Source organism: Podarcis erhardii (genome assembly GCF_964252035.2).
Source record: "Podarcis erhardii genome assembly, chromosome: 8".
Lineage (NCBI taxonomy): Eukaryota > Metazoa > Chordata > Lepidosauria > Squamata > Lacertidae > Podarcis > Podarcis erhardii.
Window position 1 is genome coordinate 15,879,206 of NC_138499.1, and position 22,984 is coordinate 15,902,189.

A 22,984-nucleotide genomic window follows, 5' to 3' on the forward strand; every position below is an offset into this window, starting at 1 on the left:
GTCTCCGCCTACTCTCCCTGCGCGGAAGTCTTCTGCGCAGGGAGGGTGTGGGCAGCGGAGGACCCGTGCTCTCCCAGCTGGTTTCCGGCGAGGAGTCATGGAGCCACCTCGCAGATTCCCCCATCTGCCCCCCTTCTCCACTGGTGCTATGCTGATTTCCTTCCCCAGCAGATGGGCTGCCTCTCTCCCTCCTGGGGCGCTCTCTGGCATCCCTCTGGAGCCCCCCCTCCTCCTCTAGCTCCAATGGTTGTTCCCTGACAATATCTATATGGGATAGCTGCATATTCCTGCATGATGACTAAATGATCCTGTGGGCTGTGTTATTACTAGAGCAGTCAAGTACAACATTTTCCTGTTGCCTAGAATGGACACCCAGGGGAACGTGGCTCCGAACAGGGAGGACTTCCTGCTATACCTGCTTTGGAGCGTCCTCCTTCTGTGTGTGACCAGGTAGATGGATGTGACCCTAGCTGACCAGATAAAAGGGCTGGTCAAGCAACCATCTCTCTCTTGGCCTCTTGGCTTCTTGGACTCCTGTTCTCCTGGCTCTTAGCCAGCACATGGCTCAACCTTCACATAGGATGGAGCCCACGAGCAGAAAGTCTGAGATATAAGCTCAGACTTCTTTTCACTGTAACCACAAGATAAAGCCTGCCTTCAGATTACGGCTGCAAATGGAATGCAAGTAAAACTTTATGTGTTGTGTTATTGTTATTTTAAGAGGGAAATAAAAGAGGAAACTTGCCAGGAACAATCCAGGCTGGATTGCTCAATTAGAGGATTCTAACAAATCATCAAACTTGCTTCCAAATAAGTTGCAAAGGGAATGTGCTCAGCTGTTTTTATTTTTTATATTTATTTACTTACTTACTTACTTCTATACCGCCCTATACCTGAAGGTCTCAGGTTGGTTTACATAAAATATTGAATACATAAAATAAAAACAAAAATAACAACCCAAGAACGCCCCCCTCCAAAAAAGAGCCAGCATTTTTAAAAGGGTATAGGAAGTAGATGAAGTCAGGCAAAGGCCTGGTTAAAAAGGAATGTTTTTGCCTGGCGCCTAAAGGTGTATAATGAAGGTGCCAGGCGAACTTCCCTAGGGAGAGCATTCCACAGATGGGGAGCCACTACAGAGAAGGCCCGTTCTCGTGTTGCCACCCTCTGGACCTCTTGAGAAGGAGGCACACGAAGGAGAGCCTCAGAAGATGATCTCAAGGTCCGGGTAGGTTAATCTCAGGGTCCAGGTAGGTTTACTCATTAGTTTGAGTGAGGAGGGATAATATCAAAACAATATATCCTCTCTTACGTTCCTTAACATTCCTATACTTTCTATGATTCTAGGCCTCCTAGAAAGAAAGCTATGGGGCTAAATTGGCAGGCAACTTCTAAGCGTTTTATGTGATATATTAACAGTGGTGTGGCTACCTTATCTGTATTTCCTGAAAGGACAGATGCTATTTGTCCTTTAATTAGACAGCAGCAATTATTAGACACATCATCTCTGTGTTTGTATGTGTGTGTGTTGGTGTGTGATCTCCATAACCAGGACTTGCAGGACACAGCTGACTTCTTATGGTAAGCCCAACATTGTCAACGGTGTTCTCTCTCTGCTTTTGTGTTATCCCACACTCCCCATGGCAGCCATTTTGTGACTGGCACCCCCATAACTCCCTCAAAACTTGAAATGCGCCCAGAAGTCCATAAAGGTTGCCAGTTGTTGGCTCCGTGAATATGCTGGAAGGGCAGAATCAAAGGGAAAGATAGAAGAGTTGAAAATAGGGCTCTGTGGAGATGGAGAGAATGTCCACAGATTTAAAAAGTTGAATGGGGGAAGGGGAGACTAGAAGACAAGAGACAAGGTAAAGGAGTCTTGGAATATTGCTCCAAACAACCTTTATGTTGTGGTCAAAGCAGGCAGTTTCAGTTGGGGTGGTTCAAAACCAGAGTTTTCAAACTATCCCAGGAGTAAACAAGGATTCCTTGGAAACTTATCAAGCGTACATAGATGGAAGAATAATTAATGACATATAAGCATCCCTGAGATACAGCTTGCTCACCATTTACATGTACAGTGGTACCTCGAGTTACAAACACCTCAGGTTACAAACGCTTCAGGTTACAAACTCTGCTAACCTGGAAGAATTACCTTGAGTTGAGAACTTTGCCCCAGGATGAGAAGGGAAATCGTGTGTCGGCGGTGCAGTGGCAACAAGAGGCCCCATTAGTGAAAGCACGCCTCTAGTTAAGAACAGTTTCAGGTTAAGAACGGACCTCCGGAACGAATTAAGTTCGTAACTAGAGGTACCACTGTAATGGGCAGACAAAGGGGAGTGCTTCAATGCATTTTGGGGGCCTATTCTCTGTTTCAGGCAGGGGTGACAGTGAGGCTGAACAGGCACTGCCAGCATCCTGTGTCAACAGAGTTCGTACTTGTCTAGAACATGGCCCAGAATCCTTTGCAACATTGAAGAGATTCCATGGCAGATGCTCACTGGGTTTATTGGCCTTCAAGATGATATGGAATTGTTTGCTGAAGGTAGGACTCGCGGAGTTAAGAAAACCAACCGGCTGCTTTAAAAGGTTGCAAGAGCGCTAAGCAATATCATGTGCGACAGTCAAAGGGAAGAACACAAAGCTCCAGCCTTCGTGACTTTATGGAACTGATTTTCGGTTCATGTCATTCATGAAAAGGCTTGGCAACGTGCAGCGTAACCATGTGCGACATATCATGTGCGACAGTCAAAGGGAAGAACACAAAGCTCCAGCCTTCGTGACTTTATGGAACTGATTTTCGGTTCATGTCATTCATGAAAAGGCTTGGCAACGTGCAGCGTAACCACAGCAAAAGCCACAGAGGCTTGGCGCAACTGGCCACATCGCACATCTGGAGAGCAGCAGCAGCACATTCTAGAACCAAACGCATTGGTCTGAAGCCACACGTGACAGGAACAAATAGAAATTTCAGCTTTACAAAAATGGCAACCGTTGTCATCCGTGAACAACGCATTTCTACCGTTTAAAAAAGCTGGACAGAAGATTCTCTGCTGCAGGTGGGGCAACCTTTGGACCTCCAGATCTTGTTGAACTCTGATCTCCTATCAGCCCAGCAAGAACAACCAATGGTCAGGCATGGTGGGAATTGTAATCCAAGAAGAACTGGCAGGCTACCGGTTCCTCAACCCCACTCCACAACCAGCTTACAGAGATGCTAAATCAAGTCCAGGACTGTACCACTTCAGACTGCAGCTGGGGTCTCGCATGATTAAAGGCTGATAAGTATACAATACCATTGTTTACATGCTTCTCAAATAATTTTTTTGGAAGTTTGCACACTTTTTTTTACAGCCCGGGGAGAAGCACACATTGCTTTGACAGACTGCTTTTTATTATTATTGTTAAAAAAACACTTTCTACCAAAGCCTCATAAAACCCAGAAGAAACTGAAACAAAAAGGGAGAGATCATCAATTAACACCCCTGCCTTTTGACGTTTTTATTAACAAGAGCTTCCTACAAAATAGAGATCTGATTAAGGCAGCAGACTGCAAGAAGAAACATGAAGCGCTATTCCATGCAGTGAATAATCCTTTATATCTGCAAACCTCTGATGAGAACCTCATCAGAGCACAACAGGCTAGCAACCAAAGCTAGGAGATCAAACTGCATGGTGGGTCAAGGTGGGAGAGGAAAAACTCACATTTCACGGGAATGAAGGTCATTTAGTCCAACCCCCTGCAATGCAGGAATCTTTTGCCTGATGTGGGGCTCCAACCAACAACCATGAGATTAAGAATCTAATACTCTACCAACTGAGCTATACTCACACAACAGAATACTACTACTACTACTACTAATAATAATTTATTATTTATACCCCGCCCATCTGGCTGGGTTTCTCCAGCCACTCTGGGCGGCTTCCAACAGAATATTAAAATACAATAACCTATTAAACATTAAAAGCTTCCCTAAACAGGACTGCCTTCAGATGTCTTCTAAAAATCTGGTAGTTGTTTTTCTCTTTGACATCTGGTGGGAGGGCATTCCACAGGGCGGGTGCCACTACCAAGAAGACCCTCTGCCTGGTTCCCTGTAACTTGGCTTCTCGCAGCGAGAGAACCGCCAGAAGGCCCTTGGCACTGGACCTCAGAATAAACAATTTGCTCTGTTTTTACAAAAGGAGAAGCATTTTTAGTTGTTCCCAGGGAGACAAAAAGATATCATAAGCCTTACAGGTAGGTAATGTAAGGAATTCCAGAGATCTCTGTTGCGATCCTCTAGGCCTGGAACTCACTCCCTGATCCTGTACTTGTTCTCTTCACTCAAATCCCTTCTTAAAAACCCACCTTTCCATGAGAACTTTGGCTTCACCCATTAATCAATATCCCAATTGCAACAGACACCACCACCTGCAACCTGAATTTAAAGCAGAATCATACCACTTGGAACAGTCATGGCAACCTCCGAAAGAATCCTGGGAACTGGAATTTCTTAAGGTTGGTGAGAGTTGTTAAGACACCTTAGAGTTAGAATCCTTAGAATCCTGGGAAGAGGGATCTGTTGCTAAACCACTCTGAGAACTGTAGGTCTGTGGAGGGGAGTAGAGAGTAGCTCTCAGCACCTTTAACAAACCACAGTTCCCAAGTTTCTTTGGGGGAAGCCATGACCGTTTAAAGTGGCATTTGAGGAAGGACGTGGGTGGTGCTGTGGTCTAAACCACTGAGCCTAGGGATTGCTGATCGGAAGGTCGGCAGTTCGAATCCCTGCAACGGGGTGAGCTCCCATTTGCTCGGTCCCAGCTCCTGCCAACCTAGCAGTTGGAAAGCATGTCAAAGCGCAAGTAGATAAATAGGTACCGCTCCGGTGGGAAGGTAAACGGCGTTTCTGTGCACTGCTCTGGTTTCGCCTGAAGCAGCTTAGTCATGCTGGCCACATGACCTGGAAAAACTGTCTGCGGACAAACGTCGGCTCTCTCGGCCAGTAAAGCGAGATGAGCGCCGCAACCCCAGAGTCGTTCGCAACTGGACTTAACTGTCAGGGATCCTTTACCTTTTATACTGCTTTGAGTGCATAGTGCATGCGAGGCCCAAATTTAACTGTACTTGCTCTCCTTCGTCCCTTGCTATCCTGCCAATTTTTTGCTGCTTCATCCCTTGCTATCCTGCCAATTTTTAACTGCTGAAACTGCAAAATAATACATGCGCTGATGACATTGTAAGCATGCAAGTATCTATAAACTCACAAGCCACACAAGCATAATTATGTGTGAGGTATATCTCAGGGCGTCTGCTAGCATTTAGCCATTGTAGGATAAGTCATTTGCCTCTTTATTATGAAAACGAAGACTCCAAGCTGAACCATACAGAAAATTCATACCAACCGTTCTTACCGCTTCCTCACCCCGATCACCGTCAGCGGTGAGGTATGTCACCCTGAACTGACGAACATTGTAGTCCGAAATGTCCCATTTGACTCTCAAGCTTGAGGTAGTTTCGTCGTCTATGACGAGATTTCTTATTCCTGTTCGAAAGACTGAAATGATATCAAACATGCGTTTGTTTTCAAAATCTTTTTAAAAAACTGAATTTTATTAATATCACAGAGAGTTGGGGGCCACACAATACCATAGTTGTCTAGCTCACGGAGATATAACAGTAAAATGCAATAATTAAGAAACATTATAAAACCATTGCAGTGCAAACATTTCCATATAACCAGTCGGGTACAGAGTCAGGTTTTAAGATCACAGGTTCTAAAAATCTAAGTGGATAATGAGGTAACCCCTGGGACCAAAAAAATCCATAAAATCCTCTCTGAGGAGACTTTTCCATAACTGGGGTGCCACCACCAATAAGACTTTCTCCCTAAGAGCCATCGGCCACACTTCACTTGCAGGGCCTCTGAAGAGAATTTTAAGTTTGAGGCAGCAATGTGTGAGGAAAATTCACATTCTGAAAATCTGTTTGAGACATATTGGCATCCTTTCCTTTCCTTTCCTTTCCTTTCCTTTCCTTTCCTTTCCTTTCCTTTCCTTTCCTTTCCTTTCCTTTCCTTTCCTTTCTTTTTTACTTTTGTCAAAAAAACAAACAGGCCCAATAAAATTGGCTGTACAAATATTTACGATATTTTTCATCTTCTAAATAAAAAAAAGTAATTTGTACCTGCTGTTGTAGGCCGGAAAGTTGTGGTACTAGTCGTGGTTATGGTGGTCATTTCAGTAGTTGTTACTTCAACTGGGGGGGAACACACACAATATGGAACCTTTCATGCGAAACATCATTTTAGCAATCGCATCTTCAAGCCAGTCACATACATTTATCTACTGGCTATGGAAATATGGGAACATTTTAGTGAATTCAGCAGTCTCGCAGGCACTTATACATTAATACTACACTTTTAAACATGTAAACCCTTTTTCTTTTCTTTTCTTTAAGAAAAGCAGCTTCAGGAGAGGGAAATTTGAAAAAGAGAAGCACTGAGGAGGAGGAGGAGGAGGAGGAGTATTTGAGCTTTGCCCTGTCTGCGGTTTCTCTATTCCAAATTCTACCACCCACAACACTTTTTCTCCTGTAGCAAATACACATTATTAATCCAGCAGAAGGTGGGTAGATTTGGGTAAAGCTGCAGACTGGAAGAAATTAAGCAACACACACAAACACAGCTTCTCCACTACAAACTTCCCGCTTCTTAAACCTGTGACAGGGCTTCCTTCCACACATCCCAGATATTTTGGAAGAGAGGATGGGTGATATTATTAATAGATTGATAAAGCCGTTATTTAACATGAGACAATGCTTGATACATATCCTGGCATACCAGAGGTCAATTTTGAATGCCCAAACTTATCTTGGAATACATAGGAACATAGGAAACTGCCTTTATACTGAGTCAGACTATTGATCCCTATTGCTCAGTGTTGTCTACACTGACTGGCAAGCCCTCTCCAGGGTTTCAGGCAGAAGCCTCTCCCAGCCTTGCCTGGAGATGCTGAGGAATGAACCCATGACCTTCTGAGTGTAAATCAGATGCTCTACCACTGAGCTATGGAAGTTCCCTAAGTGGAGAAAGAGGGAATTGCCCTTGAGAAGGCGCCAAGTGACTGCAAAGAATCATCCCCACCACCCCGTGTATCAGGAAATTGTGGAATTGTGTTTTTGCAGCTCACAGGGCAGCATTCCCAGACAGAAATCTCCCTTTCTAGAAATTCAGGCCCTAGGGAGTGAGTGGGAGAGGAGGGGAAGAGAAGAGAAGGTTGCAATGTTTTTTCCTGTCGTACGTGTGGTCCCAAGGACAGCAATGACGTCGCTTTCGCTTTCGTCGTCAAAGATGGCCACCAAGGACACCTCATATTCTGTACTTGGCAGTAGGCCTTCGATCTCGTACGTGTCCACCTCTCCGCTGAGGACGATCTGAAGAAGACAGAACAGCAGATAGAAAGACATACAGTGGTATCTCAGGTTAAGAACTTAATTCGTTCCAGAGGTCTGTTCTTAACCTGAAACTGGTCTTAACCTGAGGTACCACTTTAGCTAATGGGGCCTCAACTGCTGCCGCGCAATTTCTGTTCTCATCCTGAAGCAAAGTTCTTAACCAGAGGTACTATTTCTGGGTTAGCAGAGTCTGTAACCTAAAGCATCTGTAACCTGAAGCGTCTGTAACCCGAGTTACTACTGTATCATCCGTCTCGGCTACTCAGCGGGATTTGTTACTCATTCATACAACTCTGGTACCTGCAATAACATGCTGCGGTGGGGGTTGCTCATGCCCATTTCCAGAATACTCTGTTCCATGTTCTCGCCTTCTCCCTCCTCCAGTTTTCCACCCACATCCCCACTCCTAAAAAAGTCTGAATTCCATGGCCACTGAATATGCTCATTCCTCACCGAGCTCTTTTTGGGTTTGCCCCCTCCTTAGTGTTGCTCCCCCCCTCCCCGCCATCATTGGTTCCCAGTACGTTTCTGAGCACAATTCAAAGTGCTGGTGTTGATTTTTAAAGCCCTAAATGGCCTCGGCCCTGTATACATGAAGGAGCATCTCCACCCCCATCGTTCAGTCTGGACACTGAGGTCCAGCTCCTAGGACTTCCTGGCGGTTCACTGGGAGAAGTGAGGTTACAAGGAACCAAGCAGAGGGCCTTCTCAGTAGTGGCGCCTGCCCTGTGGAACGCCCTCCCATCAGATGTCAAGGAAATATACAACTATCCGACTTTTAGAAGACATATGAAGGCAGCCCTGTTTAGGGAAGTTTTGAATGTTTGAAGTTTTATTCTGTTTTTAATGTTCTGTTGAAAGCTGCCCAGAGTGGCTGGGGAAACCCAGTCAGATGGGCGGGGTAGAAAAAATAAATTAATATTAAATATTAATATTAAATGGTTCTTTTTTTTTTTTTTTCGGTACTTTTGCAAATCCTGAGTTTTCTCCGAGCCTGCTCATAGTTCTATCTTGTGCATGGATGTTGTTGTTTTGGCCAAAAGAGAAAGGACCAGTACAGTCATACCTTGGAAGTCGAACAGAATCTGTTCCAGAAGTCCGTTCAATTTCCAGAACGTTCAAAAACCAGAACACGGCTTCCGATTGGCTGCAGGAAGCTCCTGCAGCCAATTGGAAGCCACAGAAGCCCCGTTGGACGTCTGGCTTCCAAAACATTTGAAAAACCAAAGCAGAGCTTCTGATTGGTGGCAGGAAGCTCCTGCCACCAATCAGAAGCCACGTTACACGTTCGGCTTCCCAAATAACGTTCAAAAACCGGAATTGTCACTTCCGGGTTTCGATCATTCGGGAGCCAAAACGTTTGAGAACTAAGCTGTTTGAAAACCAAGGTACGGCTGTACTTGGAGCATGAGCTTGCTGTTAATATACAGGATACCATACGAGAGGTAAGAACAGTCACCTCTTCGGCTTCTTCCCCACCCAGTGGAATCCATGCCAGTCGAAGAAGGGCAACGTCTGAGGATGGCAGCTTCCAGCTGACTGTAAAGCTATCTGTGGATACTTCGTTTATTTCCAGATACTGGGGAGATGGAACTTTTTCTGCAAGACAGTATCGCATCGGAAAGAAAACTTGTTATAAGGATCACTGAGATGATTGAAGAGAAGCACTATGAAAGCTCTCCAAGGCACCCTATAAACATGGTAGAATTAATTGGGCTGTATTTGTTCCATTTCCAAAAACTAGAGCAACCAGGGAGAGGAGGACAGAATCCCATGGAGTGATTTTCAGTTCAGTTCTTTGGCACAGGGGATTGCTTAGCCTTAAGAGGTTCAAATTTGACTGAACTGCATTTTTTTCGCGCTTGAGAACACCTCAATGCAACTGAAATGCTGGAAAGAAACTTTTCTTAAAGGAATTCTGAGGGGTTTACTTCATCTACATAATTTATTCAGCAAACTGGCAAAACCCAACTTGCCTCCAGCTATCCAATATTTAAATGCTTCTCTTTCTTTCTGTAGCCACCATTAGAAGATATCGGACAAAAATGCCTATTTGCATTTCTTTTAATTTCAAGTTTCTAAACTGCTGAGTGAATGAATAGTCGAGGAGTTATTACGTTCCTTTTTCCTTAAAAAAAAATAAAATCGCAGTGCGAGACTGTTGCAATTACTTTTCTTTCCGGAAAAGCAAAGGAATATTACGGTTGTGCTTGGATAGCTTTCAGAAGTGGAGCCAGACTTACTCGTGGTGAAGCTGCCAGTGAGTGCCTCAGACTGCCCTTCGTCATAGAGGGAGAAAATAGCAACAGTATATTCAGTGAGGGATGTCAGGCTCTGCAGAGTGTGTGTTGAAACACGGCCAACCTCTTCCTGCAAAATAAAAGGAGTGCCGTCAACCATGTGGAGAGTCTCAAGGCAAGACTCAGCTGGCTTGCACCGTCTACATCAGGATGCAAAAGGCAGGCTTGTATTGAGCTGTGTGAGTTTCCTAACAGCTGAAGAAAGCCTTCTGGGTGCCAGAATGTACCCTTCAGTGGTTTGGCAAAAGCAAGAAACGGATTGCTTCCTCTCCTCTCCTTCAGCTACAGGGGAGAGATGAGGGAGAAAAAGGGGGTGCTATACCCCTCTCCTGTTTACTGTCATAAAATACCAGATCCTGCTGCTGAAATGGACCACCAGGGCTTGGAAGGAAGGGAGAGCACCTGCACAACATGTGTTTTTAAAAGAAACAAACCGCAAAATGGCGCTTCTGTTTCAAGAGCCGTGCAGTTGCTCCTTAACTGCCTTTGGAAAGGTCTGTCCTACCTTCCACTCACAGGGCTGGTAGCGAGGAAGAGGAAAATCTGGCATCAGCGCTAACAGAAAATAAAGATGGACTCAGGGAGCAAGGGTGGAATCCAGGTTATGTACGTTTTTCAAAGCCTTGAAACACATTTTTCAAACAAACTGCAGGTGTCTCCCCACTTAGGCAGGGGTTATGTTCCTGGGCACCATGCACAAACGTAAAATCGCATATTGGAGGGGGGGAACCTTCTAAAAAGCTTGTAAACACCATCCAACTGGTCCCTCCAAACCTCCTTTCTCGAACTGTAACTCTCCACAGTCCTCAAAGGATCATGGGATTGCAGTTAAAAATACTCCTGAGATTGCTAGCTGTTTTCCTGATCTTTCCGAGTCATTTTTGCAGTTTTTCCCTCTCTTTTCGAGTCAATTTTGCCCCTTCTGTGGCTTTTTGCTGTTTAAATTGATTTATTTAAATATTTCATGGCATCTTCTGAGTTTCTAGAAGGTTATCTTGTGAGTGACATTCCTTGGCATCTCTCTAGGTATGGAGCTTTCTGTAGGTCTTTGAAGTGGTTCTTTACCCAAAGAGAAGTACTAAATCTAATTATGATATCAGTAACTGGCAGATTGCAATCAGATACAGGAATTTCATAATACATTTGCTCCTTTAAAAACAACAACACCTGTTTCTAAAAATCTGCTTACCTCATTGGTTTCTGTTCCATCCGTTTTGACATACATAATCCGATAGCCTTTCACCTTTTTAGAAGCAGGATCCCATGTTATCTTTGCTGAATTGTGTCCCACATTTGAAAACATCAAGTTCTGCGGTGGGCTTAAAGGTACTGCAAAAGGTAGAGGGAAGTTCAAATTACAAACTTTTTTAAAAAATAAAAAAATCTATATCTCTTAAACATGTAGAAAGAAAAAAACACATTGAAAAGAAAACATGAACTCCATATGCTTGAATTCAAGCTGAATTAGTCCCAATGACTTCAATGGAAGTCAGCAATCATTCCAACAGCTGGTATGTAATCAGCCCCTGGGAATGTTGTCAAAATGTGCAAGTTGTATGCCTTTTTCTCCCCATGTAACAAAGTACATACATGCCATATACCACATTTTTCCATGTATAAGACTAGGTTTTTTCCTTTAAAAAATATGTTTAAAATTGGGGGTCATCTTATACACGGATACAATCTCCTCCCATTTTCTTAATTTGGAGTCCCCCAAAACAGGGGGCACATTATACACAGGGGCGTGTAATACACGGAAAAATACGGTATGCTATTTTTTCCTGTGTGGAGGGTTATTTATTTGTTTTCATCGGAAGGAATCCAAACATTCAAATCCCTCTTTCCCTGGCAGTCGAAAGCAGAACTGTCCAGGTAGAGTTTTAAGTGCGGTTTATGTACACCAACACTTAGTGTCCCTCTCGACCAAAATTATGGCTCTGTGTCTGCCACATCCCTCTTCTCATGGAGAAAAATGCATCTAGAATCCAATAGAGGAAGGAGAGGAAATCAGAAACTCTCCAGACTGTTTGGACTACAGTCCCCATCATCTCTGGCTGCAAACACAACATACATGACTCCCCCCAAAGAATCCTGGGAACTGTAGTTTGTCCAAGGTACTGGAAGCTGCAATTCTGTAAGGAATAAACCACAGTTCTCAAGATTCTTTGGAAGAAGTCGTGTGCTTTAAATAGTATGATGCGTAGGTACCCTTAGACTTCTGGATGAGAGCTGGAGTCCAGGAATATCTTGAGGACTACAGTTTCTCCCATCCTTGTTACAGTGAAGAAAGCAGTTGCAAGCAATTATGAGCAAAAACAACAACAACCCAGTCAGCTGGGGAAGGAGTAAACACTGTATTACCCCCTCAGAAAAAAAAAACCACAGTCTCACAAGGCTGTATTATTTACATTATTAAACCTCTTTTCCTTGCACACATTTGTAACGTTGCATGCAACTCGCTCTCTGATTTCATGACTACATGTTTACTAGCATAAGCTGTTTTTAATGAAAAAGTCTGGATCCTTTCATAACACAACAGAAAAACGTGCAAGCTGAGAAACTTCTGGCTTTAGACACAATTTTCTAGGAAAATGTTCAGGGCAAGCCATGCAAAAATGAAAACACTGGTTTGGCATGAAATCAAAGAGACGGCACATGAGATATTTCCGCTGGAACTGTGCCTTACATGTTATTACACACGTGTAATGACAAGGACAGGGATGCGGGTGGCGCTGTGGGTTAAACCACAGAGCCTAGGGCTTGCCAATCAGAAGGTCAGCGGTTCGAATCCCCGCGACACAGTGAGCTCCCGTTGCTCGGTCCCTGCTCCTGCCAACCTAGCAGTTCGAAAGCACAACAAAGTACAAGTAGATAAATAGGTACCGCTCCAGCGAGAAGGTAAACGGCGTTTCCGTGCGCTGCTCTGGTTCACCAGAAGCGGCTTAGTCATGCTGGCCACATGACCTGGAAGCTGTACGCTGGCTCCCTTGGCCAATAAAGCAAGATGAGCGCCGCAACCCCAGAGTCGTCCGCAACTGGACCTAATGGTCAGGGGTCCCTTTACCTTTAATGACAAGGACCTATGGAGTTTCACATGTACCTCCCCCATGAATTGAAAAAGTACATGATGGGGATCGGGCATCTGAGTGGTCTAGCCAGGGCTAACCCTACCATTAGGCAAATTGAAATGACTGCCTCAGGCAGCGGATGCTGAGAGGAAGAAGCAATCACTTTAAAGGCCCCTGACCATTCCTAAGTGATGGAAGACAGAGAAATGTATGGTACCCAGCTTGCCTAGCCACTCCAGACTGTCATGTTTGTTTCAGGTGCAGTGATGTAAGAACTGCTAGTCCAATCGGCTTCTTTATATGGCATGGGGAAGGGTGCTACCTTCTGGAGAACGGCTGCCAATCAGTCCAGAGAATACTGAGTTAGATGGACCAATGATGTGACTCAGCATAAGGCAGGTCTCTGTGTTCCAGCACAGGGGGGCAAAGAAAATATTTTCACGGAGGGTAAGTTTAATATAATAATTTTTTTTTATATACCCCACCCTTCACGGTTCAGAAAACCAGGCTCAGGACGGCTAACAACAAATTTAAAATTGATGCAACAAAAAACAGCATAAAATACAGTATAAAAGATGCATAACAATAAATTCAGAATTCAAAAATCAATTTAAGGGGAAAATCCATCCAATAAACATTAGATGATCATCAGGGCTAGCTGGCTAAATTAGTTCTATTTGGGCCAGCGTGGAGACCAGGGGAGAATTAGCTGTGAGATCCCAGAGCGGGTAATCTTCATACAAAGGGGAGGGGGAGGGAAGGAAGGGGAATAAAAGGTCAGGCTAAGTTCAAATTGAAAGCCAGGTGGAATAGCTCTGTCTTACAGGCCCTGTGGAAGGAAGTTAAATCCTGCAGGGCCCTGGTCTCATGGGACAGAGCATTTCACCAGGTCGGAGCCATCACTGAGAAGGCCCTGGCCCTGGTGGAGGATAAATTAGCAGGACAATGATCTTCAATATCTTAAAACCAAATACAAACAAAAAGAAGAAGCAATGCATTGTGGTTACTTTGTTCTACTCCATCATAACCAGATATTTTGGTGGTTCTGGGGGATATTCATAAATGGTGCCCACCTGCCTTCCCTTAACAATCCCTGTGGGAATGAATATTCTATGCCAGAAATTCATTTTCAAACACGCAAACCTCTCCTAGAGTTTTGCTCCTGGAGCACTGAATCACCTACATGTTGTTTCTTGTCCTGTAAGCGGGTCACTGGCTTCCTCTCCAAACATGGCGTAAACCGTGACCGTGTATTCTGTGTTGGGCAGAAGACCCTCCAGTTCAATGTCTGTTGAGCTTTCTCCAATTTTCATCTGTGGATGAAACAAAAGGATGGTTCATCATATATAAACCAAGGAAGCAGCATAAAAAGGGGAGAGGGAAGGCCTTATTCCCCAAGGGGAGGGGAGAACCCTTATTTATTTAGTCAATATTGGGTGCTTGAAAGTCTCCTCTGCAAAGCCAAGTAAGGAGGGCATGGAATCACAGATCCAGAACTCTTAGGAGACAAATGACAACTGGGCAGAGGTGTGTTATGGGGAAAATGTTAAACACCTCTTTGTCTGCCACTTCCCCTCATAAATCATTGCCTCCTGATACAGTTTTGCAGAGGAGAAGCAGCAACTGAGGTAATTGAGGAAGAACATACAAGGCCAGCCTTGAGGAGAAGAAGAAGAAGAAGAAGAAGAAGAAGAAGAAGAAGAAGAAGAAGAAGAAGAAGAAGAAGAAGAGGAGGAGGAGGAGGAGTAGTAGTTTGGATTTGATATCCCGCTTTATCACTACCCGAAGGAGTCTCAAAGTGGCTAACATTCTCCTTTCCCTTCCTCCCCCACAACAAACACTCTGTGAGGTGAGTGGGGCTGAGAGACTTCAGAGAAGTGTGACTGGCCCAAGGTCACCCAGCAGCTGCATGTGGAGGAGTGGAGACGCGAACTCGGTTCCCCAGATTACGAAACTACCGCTCTTAACCACTACACCACACTGGCGATGCATAAGAGTGAAGAAATCTGCCTCTGGGACCAGTACCAAGATGGAGAAAGAGACAGGGGAAGGTGGGAACTGGTGTCTTAATGGTACAACAAGACCTTTGAAAATGTTGGCTTTATCCAGAGGTGGGAGTACTATTTGGGATCTGGTCTTGAGTCAGAACAAGGTACATGTTGTATTGCCCATAGAGACACAGTACAATGGTTCGTTTTAAGGACTAGAAATAACCACCCAGTATACAGGTGAGAGGAGGAGAAGAAGGAGGAGACCTCTACACAAAAGGCCTCAAGGTTCCTCTTGTGAGATTGCGGTTGTTGTTGTTGTTGCAACAATAAAAGAAAACACACCTCAAAATGGCAGCTGGAACCAGATGGTTGTGGAGATGGCAGCTATGATTAGTGCATTTAAGAATTATTTCCATAGGGCGAGGTTTAGTTACTGCTAATGCAGTTTGCAATTTGAAGTGAGTATTTCTGTCCCCTTGAGCTTCTTCACTGGGTGTAGTAGTAATAATAATAATAATAAAGACTGATTTATTTGTTGAAAATCTGTCTATAGGGTGAGGTTCTCGAGCTTGCTGATTTCAGCAAGTTTTCATTGAAGGGGGTACATGCCCATAGCTACAGATCATGCAAAGAACAAAGCACAAGTCTATGCGAGCTCTCTACACCCTTACCAGAGCCTTGCATGCCTTTGCATGTTGTTAAGTCTCCTTCTCTGAATGGGAATAAATGCAATTTCAAACACACAAACTGAGCAATGGGGCAGAGATGGTGCCCCTTCACACTGTCTAAAAGGGCAGATTTTGTTCACCAAGTCAAGAAAATGCATACTCGTTCTGACAATGGAGGGAAGGATCTGTAGATTTCAGTCCTCGCAGTTTCTCATTCTGCTGATCTTAAATTAAACTCTTTACATTTTGCAGCTATTTGTGATTTTCCCACCCTTTAAAAAAGTCCTAATGAAAATTCATCAGCATTTCAATGAAGTTTTATCCTAATAAATACATTTTATATGCCATCTTAGCTAATGTGAAACATTTCTGCAAATAATTTCCCCTAATTCAATGCATTTCGGTATGCTGTTTTCAATAAATTCTTTATTTTTATGTACACTTTCCACTAATATATTGTTGTTGTTGTTTAGTCATTTAGCCGTGTCCGACTCTTCGTGACCTCATGCACCAGAGAACGCCAAGCACTCCTGGCTAATATATACATACGCCACTAATATATACATTATTTTATAAGCTTTGTTCAGTTGGAAAACTGCATTGCAAAATTCAGATGTGTGTGAATTCGATTCACATGTGCTTCGATTCACATGTAGTTTCAGAAAGTGGAAATTTTTTTGGGGGGGGTGACTTTAAATGTGTAATGAATCAATACTCTCCTTTGTCTCTAATTCTGACTAAATCTTAGAAATTACCAAGGGCCAAACAACATGTTTCATGCGTAGAATGCAGCTACATCTTTGGTTTTTCTTGTTTGGAGGTTCTAGCAGGGGAGCGCAGCTATCGTATACCCTTGACCGAAGAACGGTACACTCCTTCTATCTGGGATGGTCGTCCTCTTCCACCGAGCGCGCAGCTAGAATCATAGAACTGTAGAGTTGGAAGGGACCCTGAGGATCATCTAGTCCAACCCCCTGCAATGCAGGAATATGCAGCTGGTCCATACAGGGATCGAACCTGCAACCTTGGTGTTATCAGCACCATGGTCTAACCAACTGAGCTATCCTCGGGAGGGACGCACATGGAGCAGTGAGGGAGGAAGGGGACACCCGCCTAGCCAGCCAGATCAGCCAAATCAACCCTGGCGATCAATGGGGTGACAGATGTCGCAGCCAGATCGCCCTCACATCCCATCTTTGGTTTTTCTTTAATCGATTAATTACAGGTATGGGGGGTGTCCCAGTGCTAATTGTGAGCACAGCAAGCTGGGAGGGGAGGAGTTTTACCTCTCTCCTCTGCAGCCAAAAAAAAAAAAAATCTACACACACCCATCCACACAGCAACAAGGCTCAGGCACTGTCTACACATCCTGCTTTGAGAAGAACATATAAGTCCTAATAAAGTGTCTTGTGGAGGCAGTGGGACTTTTCAAGAAAATAAGCACACACTTTGAAGAGATGATCCATCATGTCCTTAGAATCATAGGATTGAAAGGGCCCGCAATGGTAAATAATAATAATAATAATAATAATAATAATAATAATAATAATTTATTATTTATACCCCGCCCATCTGGCTGAGTTTCCCCAGCCACTCTGGGCAGCTCCCAATCAAGTGCTAAAAACAATACAGCATTAAATATTAAAAACTTCCCTAAAAAGGGCTGCCTTCAGATGTCTTAAAGATAAGATAGCTGCTTATTTCCATCACATCTGGAGGGCGTTCCACAGGGTGGGCGCCACTACCGAGAAGGCCCTCTGTCTGGTTCCCTGTAGCTTTGCTTCTCGCAATGAGGGAACCGCCAGAAGGCCCTCGGCGCTGGACCTCAGTGTCTGGGCTGAACGATGGGGGTGGAGACACTCCTTCAGGTATACAGGACCGAGGCCGTTTAGGGCTTTCAAGGTCAGCACCAACACTAATCCAACCCCCTGCAATGCAGGAATCTTTTGCCCAATGTGGAGCTCGAACCCATGACCTTATTCCACAAACATTCATATCCCACAGACATCTCTTCTGGTTGATGCCAAGCTCACCTCCTTCTCATCTGCAGCCAGCCCATCGGTTAGAGGAGCGTACAGAATCATATAGCCGGTTGCACCGGCTACTCTGTTCCATTTCACTCTCATGCTGCTGTGAGACACGTCATACAGCTCCAGATCTGAGGCCATTGGCAAGGCGACTGCAGGGGGTGGGAAACAAGATACAGTTACTTAGAGGAGAGCAGCTGAAATTAAAATCATTCTCTAACAGTAAATTCAAGGCTTTCTTTGTCAGGAATGAACAACCAACTTTGTTTGAACGGTGCTGACCAGGACGACCCGCAGCAAATTACCGATGCAAGGACTTTAAGATGAATGAGGCACAAAATAGCTTATTTCTTTTGCGCTGCCATATGCATGGGAGGTACTGCCTGAAAATATCATTGCACTTCTAATTCTTCTTCATTTTGGATCATGTTTCTTGTTTTTCTGTTAGATTCCTCATTTATCTTACTGGGATGAATATGGTGATAGAGCCATGGTGCAAAAGGTTTAGGTTTAGTAGATATTAGGATTTCATTAGAACTTGGATGTTATAACTGGGATATGTTATAAGACAGTCTCAATGTGTCATAGAAAAGGGGTTATGAGAGGGGTTTGTGGGAGTTTAATTATTGTGCAAAGCCTGTGTGCCAGACTTTGAGAATGCAGTCAAGATCAGGCATAGGCAAACTCCAGCCCTCCAGATGTTTGGGACTACAATTCCCATCATCCCTGACCACTGGTCCTGTTAGCTAGGGATCATGGGAATTGTAGTCCCAAACATCTGGAGGGCTGGAGTTTGCCTATGCCTGGTCAAGATCCATGTGTAAGTAGGAATGTGTGTTCCTACTTCTGAGCATCAGCAGTTAGAATATGAAGAGTTAATTAACCTGGGTAAACTCTTAAGTCTTTGATCCCAGTCAATCAACAAGTGTTGATGAAGTCAAATTTGTTAGCTAATGCTTGAGGGAATTAGCCCTTAGTACTTCAAAGCATCAAAAGAACTGACCGTTAGAATGCACACAAATAAAGGAGGCTCAGTTTTTAGGAACAGCAGAATTAGGAGATGATGATGATGATGATGATAATTTATTTATACCCCAGCCACTTTGGGCGGCTCCCAACAGAATATTACAACCATGATAAAACATCAAACATTTAAAACTTCCCTACATTTCACCAAATATGTTACCATATTGTGGTAGGAGTCAGAATACAGATGTAGCCTTGGATGAATTTTAAACACAGGCAATTCTGTATTTAGGCTTTTTGCACTCTGTATATACATATGATACAAGCAGGGGATGTGGTCTTGGGAATGTCACATTAGCATAAATATTATTATTATTATTATTATTATTATTATTATTATTATTACCCCGTCCATCTGGCTGGGTTTCCCAACCACTCTGGGCGGCTCCCAACACAACATTAAAAGCACAATAAAACATCAAACATTAAAAACTTCCCTAAACAGGACTGCCTTCAGATGTCTTCTAAAAGTCAGATAGTTGTTTATTTCCTTGACATCTGATGGGAGGGTGCTCCACAGGGCAGGCACCACTACCGAGAAGACCCCCTGCCTGGTTCCCTGTAACCTCACTTTTCGCAGGGAGGGAACGGCCAGAAGGCCCTCGGAGCTGGACCTCAGTGTCCAGGCTGAACGATAGGGGGTAGACGCTCCTTCAGGTATAGTGCCTTGGTCTCAAGTGCTGTGGGGAACAAGCCCCTCTTGAGAGGACCATGCTGTAAGATCTGGACTCCCTCCATCTAAACTCAGGTGTAAATATGTGAATAAATCATATTTCTTAAAGCTACAACAGTCTGTGCCGCGTCTTGATTCTCCAAAGCAGCACAGACTCTAGGTGAGCGCCTGGAATCCCCCTGAAATCTTACTACCGCTTGGTAAAGTGTTGGGGTGGAACCCAATTTCTGTAACAATATATTCCAATTCTTTGTTTCCATTGGCCAACTGAAGCATCACACCTATCTGCATGCCAAAAAACTGGCTGCCCCAGGTATGATACAAGGATTTTCAAACGTTAGCTGCAAAAAACAACAACCCATCACTTCCACATTCCAAAGGGTACTAAGGTATCTTCTAAAGCAGGAACATGTAAATTGTAGTCGTCCAGATGCTGTTAGACTACAACTCCCATCATCCCCGATCCCCAGCCATGTTGGCTGGGGTTGATGGGTGTTGGAGTCCAAAAGCATTCAGAGAGCCACACACCTGTTCGAGGATCACGCTCCATTCACACGCAGCATTGGCTGAGCTTGTTGAATCCCTTCACCCTGAACTTATGGGGATTGTGCCCTCTGGGGTTCCCAAGTCTTCCCCATAGGTGCAACACAAGAACTGCAAACAATATAATCCCAAAACAGCTCAGTCGTAGAGTATGACACTCTTAATTTCAGGGCTGTGGGATTTCTGCATTGCAGGTGGTGGAACCAGACGATCCTTCCCAATTCAGCAATTTTAAAAAATGTTATTTGTACTAACATATTCATTTTTATGCCCACCTTCCTCTTATATATGCATTTTTGTAAACATTGGTTGATTGGCGAACTACATCGCAAAATTCAGATAAGTGCAACTTTTGAAGGATGGATGCTTCATATTGCTTTGGAAAGTGTGAATCTCGTATATTCTCATTTAAATGCAAACTAAATCCAATTTCACACACATAACCCATCCCAAGGTCATACTTTCTTCAGGTGCTCTGGAGGGTCTCCCGTGATGCTATTGTTGACCACTTCTCTCTACACAAGCGCAGGGAACCTGTGTCTCTCCAGATGCTCTTAGATTCCCAAGTCTCAGTAGCCTCAGCCAGCAATATCTAGATCAGCGGTTCTCAACCTGTGGGTCCCCAGATGTTGTTGAACTACAAGTTCCATCACCCCTAGCTAGCAAAGCCAGAGCTCAGGGATGATGGGAGTTGTAGTCCAACAACATCTGGGGACCCACAGGTTGAGAACCGCTCATCTAGAGAGTCACAGTTTTTCCATCCCTGGTCTGACCACCCCACCACCAACACCAAGTATGCACTTATCTTTAATATTTTCCATGTCTCAAATGCTCATGGCATGAATTAATTTATCTCCATGGCTGGCCGCGCTGTTCAGTCGAGATTTCATTTCCTGCAACCTATGCACAAATGTGTGGGTTTTCATATTTGCTGTTTATTTTAATCTGTCACCATCTTCCAGCGAGGTCAAAAATGTAAACTATATTTCCCCCCGCAAACTCCCAAAGGCAGCATTAATATATATATTTGAAATGGAGTGATTAATTATTTGCACATTTCAAGAGTATTGCTTTATGACACTCAAGCAAAGATTTGTTAAAACGGCGCTTGGAGACATTCAGCCTTGGGCAGTTGTGCGATCAGTTCTGAAAAATGTATAGGGCTGGGCTTAGTCAGAACTTGAAAAGTGACTTTGAAAGTGCGCCAGGTGCTATGGGATGGGATGTTACTGCGTCAGTATGCGGCAATATTACCACGGAGTTACTCATTAACCAAATCCTGACCGGGATGGATCACATCCTGGCCTACAGATAACCTAATTCTTATGCAGTGCAATCCAATGCATGTCAGCTCAGGAGTAAGTCCCACTGGGAACAATGGCGCTGATTCCCAAAGAAGCATACATAGCATTGATGCCCTAGTTCAATACTTCCCAGTGTTGGGGCACATGAGTGCGCTGGGACCTGCCAGCATGCTGTGATAAATGACAACCCAAATAATCCACCTACACAGATGTTGCCCGCAGTGTCTCTGTATGATTCACTGCCCCTCCCTCGGTGGGAGGCATTTCTGTTGTGTGTGATTCGGGTGTGATTGGATTGAGAGATGCAACAGAGCAAGGTATAGCTAAAAAAGGTAAAAGACCCCTGGACGGTTAAGTCTAATTGAATTCGACTATGGGGTGAATAGTATTTATCTATTCTTATGGAAATCAGCCCCAAATGCTCACTGGAAGGACAGATCCTGAAGCTGAGGCTCCAATACTTTGGCCACCTCATGAGAAGAGAAGATTCCCTGGAAAAGACCCTGGTGTTGGGAAAGATGGAGGGCACAAGGAGAAGGGGACGAGAGAGGACGAGATGGGTGGGCAGTGTTCTCTAAGCTACCAGCATGAGTCTGACCAAACTGCGGGAGGCAGTGGAAGACAGGAGTGCCTGGCGTGTTCTGGTCCATGGGGTCATGAAGAGTCAGACACAACTAAACAACAACAAATGGAGTGCGGCGCTCATCTCTGCTTTCAGGGCAAGGGAACCGGCATTTGTCCACAGACAGCTTTCTGGGTCATGTGGCCAGCATGACTAAGCTGCTTCTAGCATGATAGGACACTGCAACAGAAGCCAGAGAGCAGAGAAACGCCATTTACCTTCCCGCCACAGCAGAACCTATTTATCTACTCGCACTGGTGTGCTTTCAAACTGCTAGGTTGGCAGGAGCTGGGACAGAGCAATGGATTCGAACTGCTGGATCTCACGGATTCGAACCGCAAACCTTACGACTGGCAAGCCAAGGAGGCTCGGTGGTTTAGACCACAGCGCCACAGCATCCCTGTGAGGGCAGGGTATAAGCTCAGAGATAGACCACCTGCTTTTCAGGCTCAGTCCTGAAATGTCATTGAATGGCATTTCCGATTAAAGGTTTGGCTAGCAGATGATGGGCCCCAGAGCTTCTGCCAGTCACAGGAGACACGGGCCTCCATTTGTACGCAGATTCTTTTGAGGTTTGCACCGAGGAAGTAGCAAGATGCAGGAAATCTCTCGCATCCAGCTGCCCCCATAAGGCAGCAGTTTTTGTCAAAACTGCTTTACTGCTTTTTCCAAGAAAAGAAAAGAAAAGAAAAGAAAAGAAAAGAAAAGAAAAGAAAAGAAAAGAAAAGAAATATAAAACTGGGTCCGTAGGTAAGAGCATGTCAAGACACAAACCTCTTAAAAGCATCTATGGCATCCCTAAAGATACGTTGCTTAAGCATAAATAAAAGCCTTTTCTGCATGGTGCTTGGAATGCAGAGCACACACACACACTTCTAGAAATACCATGCTAGGCACAAGCACCACATAATTACTCCTTCCTGGGTGATAGCTGAGGGTTGGCGCCAGGTATGGAAGCAGACCTTCCATTCCCTTACTCACACAACCTAGAATCAATCAGAAGAGAGGAGTTGGAGTGCAAGCTCTTATCAGGAGGCCTGCTGGTTTGTGTCTGGAGGATTAATCTCACTAGTCAGCAACAAGCAACAAGATAAAAGCTGGCCCCCAAGGACAGGTGTGCTTTTCTTGAGTGAAAGCACAACGAGTCTGTGATCCAGTGCATATTTACTTAGGAGTAAGTCCTAAGAAAAGGGACGCGGGTGGCGCTGTGGGTTAAACCACAGAGCCTAGGACTTGCCGATCAGAAGGTTGGTGGTTTGAATCCCCGTGACGGGGTGAGCTCCCGTTGCTCAGTCCCTGCTCCTGCCAACCTAGCAGTTTGAAAGCACCTCAA

At 44.4% G+C, this 22,984-nt stretch overlaps 1 protein-coding gene across 4 annotated transcripts in view; it reads right to left on the minus strand.

Moving 5' to 3' along the window:
• Positions 1–22,984, minus strand: part of COL14A1 (collagen type XIV alpha 1 chain) — a 135,436-nt gene that overhangs the window by 59,648 nt on the left and 52,804 nt on the right. For 3 of the 4 annotated variants that reach the window (XM_081873916.1, XM_081873919.1, XM_081873918.1), the window contains 8 exons: positions 17,490–17,635; positions 13,981–14,110; positions 10,919–11,058; positions 9,673–9,799; positions 8,889–9,028; positions 7,276–7,408; positions 6,161–6,232; positions 5,380–5,531 (listed from right to left, as the gene is read on the minus strand). In XM_081873916.1, the coding sequence (XP_081730042.1) occupies positions 5,380–5,531; positions 6,161–6,232; positions 7,276–7,408; positions 8,889–9,028; positions 9,673–9,799; positions 10,919–11,058; positions 13,981–14,110; positions 17,490–17,635 (1,040 nt within the window). The remainder of the gene's footprint in view (positions 1–5,379; positions 5,532–6,160; positions 6,233–7,275; positions 7,409–8,888; positions 9,029–9,672; positions 9,800–10,918; positions 11,059–13,980; positions 14,111–17,489; positions 17,636–22,984) is intronic. The other variant, XM_081873917.1, reaches the window with a different exon arrangement.